Source organism: Anneissia japonica, unplaced genomic scaffold (assembly GCF_011630105.1).
Source record: "Anneissia japonica isolate Jap-2015-1 unplaced genomic scaffold, ASM1163010v1 scaffold5494_len192822_cov183, whole genome shotgun sequence".
Lineage (NCBI taxonomy): Eukaryota > Metazoa > Echinodermata > Crinoidea > Comatulida > Comatulidae > Anneissia > Anneissia japonica.
The window spans coordinates 115,189-129,228 of record NW_022717237.1 but is presented as its reverse complement, the minus strand read 5'-3'; the positions used below and the strand labels follow the sequence as shown (position 1 = coordinate 129,228).

At 32.8% G+C, this 14,040-nt stretch overlaps 2 protein-coding genes across 2 annotated transcripts in view; one reads left to right on the top strand and one right to left on the bottom strand.

Moving 5' to 3' along the window:
- Positions 1 to 1,280, bottom strand: part of LOC117110160 — a 2,218-nt gene extending 938 nt beyond the window's left edge. Inside the window, exon 1 of the mRNA XM_033252773.1 lies at positions 62 to 1,280. Coding sequence (XP_033108664.1) covers positions 62 to 1,280 — 1,219 coding nt within the window. The remainder of the gene's footprint in view (positions 1 to 61) is intronic.
- Positions 1,281 to 1,692: 412 nt separating this feature from the next.
- LOC117110159 (hyalin-like) overlaps positions 1,693 to 14,040 on the top strand; it is a 77,608-nt gene continuing 65,260 nt past the window's right edge. Inside the window, exons 1-11 of the mRNA XM_033252772.1 lie at positions 1,693 to 1,824; positions 2,301 to 2,540; positions 2,803 to 3,102; positions 3,328 to 3,567; positions 4,206 to 4,448; positions 5,530 to 5,766; positions 8,544 to 8,789; positions 10,423 to 10,662; positions 10,893 to 11,135; positions 13,158 to 13,397; positions 13,742 to 13,987. Of these exons, the coding sequence (XP_033108663.1) occupies positions 2,378 to 2,540; positions 2,803 to 3,102; positions 3,328 to 3,567; positions 4,206 to 4,448; positions 5,530 to 5,766; positions 8,544 to 8,789; positions 10,423 to 10,662; positions 10,893 to 11,135; positions 13,158 to 13,397; positions 13,742 to 13,987 (2,398 nt within the window). The 5' untranslated portion in view covers positions 1,693 to 1,824; positions 2,301 to 2,377. The remainder of the gene's footprint in view (positions 1,825 to 2,300; positions 2,541 to 2,802; positions 3,103 to 3,327; positions 3,568 to 4,205; positions 4,449 to 5,529; positions 5,767 to 8,543; positions 8,790 to 10,422; positions 10,663 to 10,892; positions 11,136 to 13,157; positions 13,398 to 13,741; positions 13,988 to 14,040) is intronic.

Here is a 14,040-nt window from a genome sequence, read left to right as displayed (position 1 = left end):
TGTCCAGGTGATTCAATGTGTATATGTTGAGAGATTTCCGATGAAGTTGAACTCGGTCTACGATGTTCCAAGAAACGTGTTTTCAGAGTTCTTTCTGATTCCCCAATGTAAGAATCCTTACATTTGCCAGAAGTAGTTTTGCCTTGGCATGGGATGTGGTAGATGGCACCTGTGATGTCTTTCTTTTGGCTCTTGTCCTTTGGTGATACTAACAACTGTCTTAAAGTGCATGTGGGTTTAAAGCATGTTGTGATGTCGAATGTTTCGAAGGTTCGCTTGAGGGTTTCAGAGACTCCCTTTATATATGGGATAACGGCCAATCCTTTATTTGTTGTCTTATGCCTTTGGTAGTCAACCTTGCCCTTATGTCTCCTAGTTGCTCGATTGATAGCCCAGTTTGGATAACCACATCGGTTCAGAGCTTGATCGATGTGTAAGCATTCATGAATTTTGTCTTCCTCCTTCGTGACGAGTGAGTTGGCTCTATAATAAAGTGTATTGATGACCCCTAATTTATGTTGAAGAGGGTGATTAGAGTTAAAGTTAAGGTATTGATCAGTGTGTGTCGGTTTCCTGTAGATTTTGATATTAATACTACCACCATTTTGTATTACTGTAAGCGTATCAAGAAAAGCCAGCGAACGGTTTACCTCGCCCTCTGTTGTGAATTTAATATCCGGGTCCAATGAATTCAAATGATCAGTAAATTCTTGAGCATGAGCTTTCTTCAGTTTAGTATGTGTGTCATCCACATATCTGTACCACCAAATTGGGGGATGAAGGGCAGTCTTAATAGCCAGTTGTTCCATATTTTCCATGTAAAGGTTGCATACGATGGGGGATACCGGTGAGCCCATAGCCGCTCCACGAATTTGCTGGTAAAACGTGCCATTGTATACGAAATACGTGCACCTCAGGCATACTTTCAAGAGCTTAATAATCTGTTGTGGTGTAACGGTGGTCCTATTATTAAGAGTAGGATCGTTTTGCAGTCTGGTGTGAATGATTTCCAACGATTTATCCACTGGAACTGACGTAAAGAGTGCTGTAACATCATACGATCTTAACTCTTCATCCTCTTCAACTCTCTTGTTTTTCATTAGTTTTGAAAATTCTAAAGAATTGACCACATGATGAATTGAATTTCCAACTAAAGGTGAGAGAATTTCAGCCAAAAACTTTGCTGAACTGTAAGTGATCGAGTCAATACTACTGACGATTGGTCTCAATGGGATATTTACTTTATGAATCTTGGGCAGACCATAAAATTTTGGAGGCATTTCAGTGGTGGGGTATAATTTCCTATAACAACCTTTAGATCTGCCAAAGATCTACGATCCGATTTTGGAGTCGCGTGTTCGTAAGATCACGTGCCCAAAATCGGTGTAGCCTTCAAGTCATATTCCAGTCATTGTGCTGAGGAAGACCGTGGCATTACGGTCGAAAATTTCACGGTGATGAAATTTGTTTGTGTTGTGATCAAAAGTTTAAACGTTTAGTATATTCAAACACCAACACAGATGAGCTACTTTTCGAATATTATTATTATTGTTATTATTATTATCATTATTATTACAGATGTTGAAAAACCAGTTTTTATAAGCTGCCCAAACGATACTACTCTGTTTGCTGACACTAACCAACCAACAATACAGTTTTCATGGATTGACCCAGTAGCCACCGATAACTCTGGTAATGAAGTTTCATTTGTATCTGACGTGCCTTCAGGAAGTGATTTTTATATCGGTGACACTGTTGTTACAATTACTGCTGATGATGGCAATGGCAATAATGCCTCCTGTAGTTTTACTGTTACAGTTAAAGGTATAAGGTTTATTTATTTAAATGTTTGTACGAATCTTTAACATAAAAAATTGTAAATTGGTTTTTATTATTATTATTATTAAATTGGTTTTTCTAAATTATTATTTATAAATGAAGTCATTTATAATAAGGGTTTTGCACTGAAATATTTGCACTGAAATATTTCTATTTTAAATTGATAATGAATTTCAGGTTTCTTATTTTCTTAAAAAAAATTCAAAAATTAAATTTTCTCAAAAACAACTCATATGTGTAATTTCACATTTCGGGAGCTTTTGATGATGTGTGTAACCCTAGTACAGACTCTTGTTCTCCCTGTGCAAAATAAATTTGTGTAAAACCGAGTCATAAAATTTAGGGAACAATGAAAGCTCAAAGTAGTTGCATGCACAGTATTTCATGTGTTTATTATTTTCTAGATCTTTACATTTATACTATATGCACTGTCATATACTAATTTTTTTCTATTTTATTAGACTTAATTCCTCCTGTCATAGTTTGCCCATCGAACATTAGCAACACAACTGAACTTGGTACATCCACATCTGTTGTTATGTGGAAAGATCTAACTGCAAGTGATAACGGAGGTGGTGTCAGGATAAATTGTTCACCCGAATCACATTCAACATTTGAACTTGGAAATACACTGGTCGTGTGCGATGCTTATGATGAATTTAACAATAGTGCAACATGCTCATTCAGTGTCAGTGTCATAGGTAATATCACGTACCATTAATAGTATATTCCTAATATTTTGAAAATTTTGATCATATGAACCATTTTGCCTTTTTCCATAAATGGAAATATTGAATATATAATTACTGTATATACATGCATGATAGTTGTAAATATTTGTCACATGTTGATTATTTGTTAATTGTATGTCAATTGATAAGTTTACACAAAAAATATACATTTATCTATTATAATTTATGATATTTAATAGTTTATATTATCAATTTTTTTTTTAATGTTTAGATGAAGAGCCTCCGTATTTTGATGTGTGTCCAACAAACATCTCCGAGACAGTGCATTCTAATTCTAGTAGCTCCAATGTGCAATGGAGACCACCGATTGCAAATGACTCTGCCAGCTTATGTGTTACAGTAAAACTTACAATTGAATCTCTGTTGCATGAAGTAAATTATTGTGCTAATAAAACAGAAAATCCTCCAATTCCACCATATGTTTTCTCTATTGGAACTCATGTTGTATTGTATGAAGCACGTGATGATGCCAACAATTCTGTGGATTGTTCCTTTATTGTTGAAGTCATTGGTAATGAGTTTTTATTATATTTTTGAGTTGTTTAAGAAATTTTAATTACAGAAACTACCATAGTGCAAATAGTGTATCCTATATTTAAATTTCGTTTAGAAATTTATTGAAATTTAGTTTACTCTAAACAATATTTCAATATCAGCAATATTCATAGAAACCAAATGAAGTTATTTGTATAATGTATCTGTTACATATCTTTTTTGATTTCCCTAATTTCTGTAGATGATACAGATCCATTAATCATTGACTGCCCGAGTAACCTTAACTACACTACCGATGATGGTAAAACATATGCAACCATTAGTTGGAATCCAGTATCTGCTACAGATAATTCTGGAACAGCAAGGGTTGAGCCAGATCTGACTGGGGGTGAATATGATATCGGAGAACATCAAGTTGTGTTTATTGCAGTTGACAGCAGCAACAACAAAGTGTGGTGTGTCTTTAATATTACTGTTACAGGTAATCCATCTATAGTTTATTTGTTTGCTGGTAACCTTTAACATATTAGATAAGAATTTCAGATGCTAAAAGAAAATTATATAATAAATTAGCTTAAGCTAATTAATAAAAATGCCAAATGTTTTGAAGAAATAATAACCACCATTTAGGCCAAGCTATTTTTAAAGAAATTACGTTAGTAAAATATGTGTCACAGGTTCAAACATAGCATTACATTATGTGGAGTTGAGAAGTTAAATTGTGTGGATCTGAATGTTCAGGTTCTCTAGTGTTGTCACATGATTTAACAACATAATAAAAATATAATGATTTTAGAATAAGGATAATGGTGTAATGATAATGGTAATAATATTATTAATAATAATATTTTATTATTCTGCAAAGTAAAAGTACAATCTTGCCAGGAACAAGAAATATTGAACCCAAACAGAAGACTAATTATGGATTCGGGTGTAGGCCTATACAAGTTATTCCATAATTTTACTTATTTGATATTGAATATGACCACATATATAAACAAAGACTAAGTATTTTGAATTCAAAAAGTATATAAAATAAAAAGGAATAGTGAGTTGATGGGAGATATAATCAAATCTGCCAAGCATTGCATAGGAATAACTTGTTTTTTGTCTGTTTAGATAATGAAGCACCGTCTGTAGTAGGGTGCCCAAACAATATAACTTCAGCAGCAGAGGATGGTGGAATTCACAAGCAAGTATATTGGGCAGAACCAGTTTTTACTGACAATGATTCTCCCTTGAATAAGTCTCAGAATTTTAATTCAGGTGATATGTTTACCATTGGTATTCATCAAGTAATGTACACAGCATTAGATCCATCTGGTCTATGGGCGATTTGTGTCTTTTTTATACATATTCAAGGTACGTTATTGCTGGATAATAACACAACTATGTGTCTCAACCGTGTCCCCACCATTTATTCTTCCAGTTATATTAAACACATTAATACATGTACTGTATATGAAAACCAAGTTATCTATATTTATATTAGATTCAAATTCAGAAAGTATTTCTCCTTACCAAAAGCTATTTATGGATTCATTCTGTGATTGTTTTTGATCCAAATCATCTAAATAAAATTAATTGCTAATTTCGCTTCCCTGTCCTCATCTAATTTTGGAGCCTCATGAAAAAATTTGCTATTTGCTATATTTAAAAAAATTACTCATTTTTCAATAGACAATAAAAAAAAATGACTATCTGAAAGAATGATGTCAAGCCTTAGAAGAGGTGGGAATATAAATGGCATAAATACAATACAAAGATTCATTTTATTTATTTTACAATAAAAACTATTTTTACTATTTTCCAGCCTATTTAGCATTTATTTATTTATTCATAATCTATTCAAAATCACCTGGGTGGCCCAATCAGTCAAGTAGACTGGTCTCCCTTGCAACCCTGGGTACAAAAGTTTTTAGAAAATGTGACAAATACACAATACAACTTTGAATGCGCCATGGAGTGGCAAAAGAGGTCAGAGAACTTCTGTCGCCAAGAGGCGTGCCACTCCAAAATATAAAGATATAAATTAACATAAGCAATAAAAAATAAGCTAGACTGATACTTACCAGGCCTGTTTTATCTTAATTTTTACCTGTTTAAATTTCAACACTTATATTAATGTTTTTAAATATTAAATTAATGTAAAAATCTAAGTACTTAATTTTTGAGTATTAGGATTTTACCTATTACATGTATTTACTTTTTATTGCTGTTTGGTTTTGGGAATAGACCCCAATAAAAATAAGCTAGACTGATATTACCAGGCCTTATTGACTTATCCATTGAAGTGTTTATTAATTGTAAAATCATGGTGAATATTACATAGAAGAGTGCTTTTAACTATTTAGTATCTGTTAAATATTTAAGCAACATTACCCATTATTTATTGTAATGTGTCACAGGTAAAGTAAGTTAATGTTCTTTTTTATATGCATAGACTTGGAACCACCAACTATTCTGAACTGTCCTAGTGACATTACAGCACAAGCTAATGGAACAACTAATATTACATGGTCACCCATCCAAGCATCTGACAATACAGGTTCATTAAACGTAACATGTGACCACGAGTCAGGTGAAACATTCCCTGCTGAGTCTACAACACCTGTTATGTGTTCCACAATTGATCCCTCCGGGAATGTTGACTCATGTACCTTCTTTGTAATATTAACAGGTAGGGCTATTTATTATTATTAATTTTTGTAATCAACATTTATGTAATTCAATAATAATATTTTTTTTTTTTTAAATTTAAATTTGTATATATATTTAATTCTTATTCTTGCTCTTTATTACTTAATTTAATTTGTATTTTTAGGTGTAAATATGAATTGAAGTATTTTTAAACTAATTAAGTGTGCAATGTATTTTATAGCTTAAATATTTAGATTCGTTTTCAAAATTTTGTACCAATTGTAAAACAAACATTTTTACCTGCGTGCTACTGTTTTGTACATTTTTTATACCGTAATAAATAAATTAATAAATTAATATACTTATACATTACACATTATGTTGAGCATTGCCATCTCTTTCTACATAAAGCTATAGTTAAAAAAAATATTTCTTTTTTCTGGATACCCAATCAGTGTGTGGATATTGTATGTCATTGGGGTCAAGATAACAAAAACTTTTTCTGTAGAGGACCTGGCTAAGATTTATATGCACTTAATTTAGGAGAGAATATTTTGGCTGTTATAGGGTATGTTCACACACACACAGCGTAAGGCTGGCATTTGTGTGTGAACTAGGCAGTTGTTGTGTGTTGCTATCGTATTCAAACAAACACAATTAAATGACACAATAAACAATATTCCAGCTCTACAATAGCCATTCGTTGTTTATTCATTCACCAGTCCTGATTTAACAACATGTCCGAACAACACACGAGGTATGCTAGTCTTGTAGTCCAGACACTACATCTTCCCCCTTCTTTAGCATTAAAATCACCCAATTGAATCCATATGAATATATTGTACACAATAATAATTTCTTAATATAAGCTTGTGGAATTACATGCTTTGACTAGGTTTCATTTGTTATGATACTGAAGATTACTGTATTTGTTTCTTTCTCACTGTCAGTTTTCTTTTCTTTTTTTTTTTTAAACTTTAACAATAATAAACATCATCGTAATATTACAATTTTAAATGATTATATCTTTGCTTTTTTTTTTTAAATCATATTATTTTTTTCATTTTCTATCATTCCTTATCATTTTAAAATATTTTAGTATCAATGAATAACACTGTATAACAACAATAACAGTTTTTCAACATTTCAAGAGAATTCTCAAATTCTAGTAAAACTAAAAACAACTCATTAATATGAACTGTGACTTCTTAATCCTTAACAATCATCAAATCCCATAGACTAATATGAACCCTAGGAACAACATGGAATGTGTGCCAAAATCTTTGTCCAGGACGAACAGCCTGAAAATACCACACTCTTTTGTAAATGCCATGCCATGCAGTTTAAATAATGCTTCAAATAGCAAAGGGGCATAGCCCCTATTTCTTTGCATATTTAAGCTAATTGGCATATGAACGGAACATGTGACCACTGTGTGATATTTGAAATGTTATCCCCTCATTGTATGTGTTCTTTTATAAAAGAAAAACCCTTGTTTGCAATATGTTCAGATTGTCCAGCCTACAAGCCCCCAAAAAAGGGGGTGTGGCCCCTATTTTTTCATATTTAAACTAATTTTCATATGAACGGGACTTGTGATTAAGGTTTGATTTATGAAAATTCATCCCCTCATCATATGTGTTCTTTCATCTTCAGGTTATCCTTAGTGTGTTTCCTACCAAAAATATTCCTGTTCTTTAATGGTAAATTAGATAAAAATGTACAATACTGTTGATGTAACGAGAACCATGCAGCTTGATATTGATTATATTTGTTTGTACACTATAAGGAAAATAGAAAATTGTATTTTTGTTTCCATTGTCATTGTTTAATACATTTTTTATGTGTTGACTACCTAATAAATCAAATCAAATCTGGTATGATTAAAGCCCCATTCCCGGCAAAATTTCACTAAAAATTGACTTTTTTAGAAAATATGCATTTCCATTACTCCAATTATTATAAATCATGGAAAAATATTGGCATGAATTTTAGTTTTACGCAAAAGAATAAAAAAAAATGAGAAATACAGACTATTTCTCATAAAATATTACCATTTTCTCGACGAATTCATCGTTACTAGGCAAATTCAGAGGTTGTAGATCGCATCCACTGGAATACTCTCGCTTTCATGTATACTTTATACAGTCAATAAAGTGCGCCCTCTCTAGTGAGATCAGTTTTTTTACTTCGCATCTCGCACAATGCGTTCGTTCGGTTAGGTTGAGTATGTTTGTTTAAGTGTCAAAATCTCAGTCAGAATCAGTTTTTTAACAAATTTGAAATAATTCCTATGAAATATTATATTCACAAGTGTCAATACTAGCAACGGAAAATATCATGTCGGCCGTTTTTATGTGTGATAAATGTGTGATGACAGAACCTAAATCGAGGTAAGGCTAGGCCTAGCCTAGCAGTGTTAGATAGGCTAATGTTTTCGGCGCCTACGATATTTCTTCTCACGACCTGTCGCAAAATCAAACACTAAAATTCATCCGCATTTATTTTTTGTGTGGAACACAAAAAATCAAATTTCAGTCTTATTTTACATTTTTTTCATTCTTAGGAATGTCTAAATTCAGTTAAACTAGCAATTCCGTATTATATTTATAAATCTTTATAACATTATACAAAAATTAGATTTTTTTTAAAAATTGAAATTTTGCCGGGAATGGGGCTTTAAATAATGGTTTGTGCACCAACATTTAAACAGTCGCAGATACAACAATACCTTGATAACTAATAATTTGATTATGTATTATGTATTACAATATATAAATGACAATTAGTCATTAGAAACTCTCAACATTTTTACAGATGCTGTAGTACCAAGATTTACCTACTGTCCAGATAATATACAAGTTCCTAATGATCCAGGAACAAATTTTGCAGTTGTTGATTGGTCAATGCCAATAGCTGTTGACAACAATGGCATACCAGTGATCAGTAGTAACAAAGAACCCAACTCTACATTCTATATCAACATGCCAGAGACTGTAATATACACAGCAAGAGATACTTCTTTGAGTATTGGTCAGTGTATATTTACCGTGACAGTTTTAGGTGAGCTACGTGTGTGTCTATGCTATCACCAGTCAAATCCCAAGAGAAAATAAATGAATCATCAAGACATAGAAATACATAACAAATGGTATATTGTATGCCAGCGAGTCACTGTTGTTTATGGACCATCATTTATGTATGAATTTTATTTATGTATATGTGTATATATATATATATATATATATACACATATATTTACTTGTTTAGGCTGTTTATTCTAATCTCACCCTCACCCAGCCTATTGTTTCCAATCATGCTTGCATGAAATTCTCACTTTATACCATCTAGCTTTTTCTACCCTCACTCACTCGCCACTGAGGAATGTCTCTTATACACATCTAGATGTGTATAAGAGACAGATATATATATATAATATTCCCCCCCCCCAGGCAACATACCGTAGATTTGTACAAAAACAAAAAAATATCTCTGCAGAAAAATTAAGCATTTCCTGACAAATAATGCATTTCCCCCACAACAGTTGTAAAAAATGGTGCTCCAATCACATGTAGGGGTTATCAGCCAGTATGCCAATGCCCAGCTATGATTAATCATTAAGTATTTTTGATAAATTTGACAGGCATTTAGAAGAGCTGATTCTTAAAATTTTGCTCACTTATAGCCACAATGAGACTGAGGTGGGTGTGGCCCTTGGCAGGGACACCTCATCAAAGGGAGCAAAAATATGCCAAATGCTATGTTTCCATATTTTAGGGAACTATAGGTAACATTATGCCAAATGCTTCCATAGAGTAGTAGAAGGTATGCAAAATTCTAAATGCTCCAATAGTATAGTAGGCCTGTAAGTTGAGTTATCGAAAAGGTCAATAACATATGCAATAATATTGATTGGTGAAGATTCATCTATCCAGGTATCTGAAATTCTGTTATTAGATTACTTGTGACCATACTACATATGCCAAGGATCAAAGCATTTCTTAAAGCACTTAAAAAATCAGTCGAAACTATCAGGTGATTCTGTTATCAGAATGTTGTTCCACACGTAAAAGTTGTCTCTCACCGTCTGCATTTCGATGTAGGTCCTAGCTGCCTGATGCTTTCTTGACCACTGTTTCACAATTTCTTGGCTAAACTTATATTTGAATTTGAAGTTATTTGTAATTAGTTTAGATTTGTTAAGGTCTCTACACACTGTCAAATTTATGTGACAAATAAATGTGATATACCCATATTTGGGTGTCATATGAAATTCTTATGGCCACATATCACCACATCACAAATTTGCCATGTAAAATGTGCTAGTGTGAACAGAGCATTAGATTTGTTGTGTTCACATGTTTAGCAGAACTTGACCTCACAACAAAAGATTGATCACATTGTTAAAGCAACAGCTTTGATCTTTTTACACACAAGAAGGCTGCTCCTTGATAGAAGAATCATTTGGAAATTGAAAATAATGACGTCACAAATGACGACTAGTTTTTGATATTGCAATAGCAGTTGTACTAACAATAATTTAAAATAGCGAAATCAGACAAATACCAAAGAATGTGAATTTAAACAAAAGTAATTAGTCTGATTAATAACTTCTTTGGATTAGTTCTTTATTCAGTTTCCATGATTGAGAACGGCAATTACTAACAAAAACAATTTCCTCCAATTGTATTTGCAGACAATGAATTACCTGTTTTCATCTCTTGTCCTAATGACACAACTGTTGTTCCTTATGGCTATAATTCTTCAGCTTTTGTTGAGTGGGATCATCCAGAAGCAGAAGATAACGACGCAGTTTCCTCTCTGCTAGGCCCTCCTTCGGAAGATATATTTGAAATTGGTGAACATCCACAGAATTACATTGCCTCTGATAATTTTGGCAATTCAGCTGAATGCTCCTTTACTATATTTGTTAAAGGTAGGCCAGTATTGTACTTTTGTATTTATAGGTTTACAGCTGAGTAATATTATTTACATTTCATTTATTTTCCTAATCATATTTTATGAATTAATTATTATTGTGATTCCACCCAACTGCAGTTGATTTTGCATTATGACAAACTGTGTTTTTGATGTGTGCTCATCTTTTTTTATAAACTTCAGCATTAAATCATATCAATGATTTCAATTTATTTCTTCAATGATAAGATGTGCTGCCACCTCAGTTTGACTACTGTCCGGATGATATATTGAACTTTACAAGTCCACAATTGCCATATGCTGTTGTTACCTGGCCAGATCCTATAGCCTCCGACAACTATGGAATTCCTAGTATTATTTCAAGTCCAGCAAGTGGTGAAGCATTTATGATTGGTGTCGATTTGGTACTGCTAACAGCTAGTGACACACAAGGGAACAAAGCAAACTGCTCATTCAATGTTACAATAGTTGGTAAGTTTGAACCTCTAAAATTTGACCTTATATAGGACATAACGTATAAGTGGTTAAACAAGTATGGGGAGTATTTCATAAGATTGCATCTAGGTATTCAGAGCATTGGCATCATTAAATTTCATAACATTGCATCTGGGGTATTCAGTGCATGGCATCATTAAACCCTCAAAGCAGTGGCGGCTCTAGGATATATTTTCTCAGGGGGGGGGGCTAAGTTGCAGCAGGGGGGATTGAGCTCGTAGGCTCGAGCTGGAAGAAGGGATTGAGAGGAGGTTCCCCCTCCCAAATGAGATTTTTTTTAAAGAATTTCAACCTCTGGATGGCCGAAAATGGCACTCTCAGACTGTGACAGACATGTGTTGCCTTGGTGTGGGCCTATTTTGACATGTTCTATGGTCTGACTGCCCAACAAGCTGTGTCCGGCAGGGTGGCTTGACCTGTCCGGTGGGGGCTCAAGCCCCCTGCTGGCACCGCCACTGCCTCAAAGTACCTGCTTGTTCTCTTTGGTGAAAAGAGGTAACATTGATATTCAGTACTGTTATGTACAAGTGGAGTTGTAAAGCTTAGTGGAAAGATGCTTGCCTTCTAATCCTTGGGTCCTTGGTTCAATTTCTGTAACGGCAGGATAACTTCTCATGAAGTTACGTATCATACACTATGTAAAAAATTATTAGAGGTTAGAATAATGCATGAAAATTCCTGAGGGCCTGCAAGCCCCAAAGGAATTCCTTGAATGCATTAATCTAACCTAAATATAATACAGTAATTGCCATATATTTATAGATGAGCATTATTCTAATTGCTTTAAAAGTCAATTGCCATCTTTTAATGTTAGTTTTATAATCAAACTGTTGTAGTAAACATCGGTTGTTGTAGTGATATGGTCAGTATAGGTCAGTATATTTGTGTGTGCAGATTGTTGCTGTGGTGCGTGCTAGCTCAGCAGTGTAGTTTAAATGGTATGTATGTTTACATAGCAGTATGATGAATAATATTTGAGTGTTTCAACTTGTTATGAGTTTTCTATTTTAATAGACATTTCTTTAAGAAATAATTTTTTCAAGCATTTGAGAGAATACAGAAATCACATTTTTGGTGTTGGTGCGTACAGGTAAAATTGTGTGATGATTTCATCTAGGCCTATAAATCGATCTAGGCCTAAGCTATGCTAGGCCTACTGCCTACATTTCAATTTGTTCCTTGTATCTTTCAAATGGAGACCTTAAATATTCCTATTAAATTTTCATTTTTTTAGTTTATTAGGGTTTATTGATTCAAGGCATTCCTAAATTGTTCATACATATTATTAAATTTGAAGGGATTTTTTCAGGTCCTAATAAACCTAGTTTTATGAATGAAAGATTAAGCAAATGAAACCATGCGCTAATGGAAATTTGTGCATGGTTGGGGATAGGAAAATAACATTCGGAGTTGCGATGATGACATCAGGATTGACTTATAATTAGTGTTATTTCATTCTGTTAGATACGAAGTGAAGTATAAAAAATCTATATTATACTATTGATATTGTGTCGTACAATATTATTTTAGTTAAATATGTATTTTATTCAAACATTATCCAAAAACGGCAAATAAAAATTGCCACTTTAGGAGATATAATATTATATATTACTATTATGACAGTAGTATGTAATTTTATTTTTTAGGTCACCTTAACTATATTTGTACTAAAATTCAATGCACACTCTAATGGTTAAATATGATATTTGCTATTACCTCTATTGAGTACTTTAATTTGTTTAAGATGTTGCACTATCCAATTTTACTTTTTAATTTAATGGATTTTTATTGTATAATGTACATGACCTGCAATTCAGTTCATTTGTGATCTTTGAATAAATTCAAATTGAATATTTAAAATAAAATTTTGGGATATTTTAATGACTTTTTTGTTTCAGTAATTATTTCTTATATTTGGAATAAATATGTCACAACCTGGTAATTAAATGTAACTGAAAAATCTTACATCTGGTACCATTGACTTAATTTTAATTACAGATGTTGAACCACCCCGTTTGACCAACAACTGCCCAATGAGCCAAACAGGAGTTGGCTCATTTGTGACCTTCATTTGGACGCCTCCAATATTTGCTGACAATGATGTTGTTATGACCACATTAATCACACATAACCCAGGTGTGTCTTTAACTGTTTTGGATGGAACAACGCTAGTTAATTATACAGCCATTGATCCGTCTGGAAATTATGTATCCTGCTTCTTTAACCTTACAGTTGAAGGTAAAATTATTCAGATATATAACAGTTGAATTATTTGTGATGATTATGAATTTTGTCAATCAATCCTCCAATGGATCAATCCATCATATATTTGTATTCTTAAATAAATCCATGATTATTAGTTTTTTTTTTATGCCTAATTGATTTTCCAAATGTAATTTTATGCAGGGAAATATATTTGATGGATTGTGCAGCAGCAGCAGCTATCTAATAACATTGCAATTAAAATGATAACTTATAAGCAGACGTTTCTAAGTTGATCAACCTAAATGTGAAGCACTCTACAAAAATGATTTTTATAAAAATATTACAACTGGAAGTATAAATTTGTCCTTCTCTGTCAGATAATGATGCTCCTGTATTTACCAATTGTGCTGGATTGTCAGTGAATGGCACTACAGATGTTAGAAGTAATGTTAGTACAGTTTCTCTACCATCATTATCGGCAACAGACAATTCAGGTAACCAACCAACAATCACAGACGATTATGTGGGGAATATATTTCCATTTGGTGAAACAGATGTTGTATATACAGCACGTGATGTTGCTGGCAATGAAGCTACATGTATTGTGACTGTAACTATCACAGGTATGTATTATTGATAATATTGTAATTTTGTTTAATAAAAAATACCATGGAAG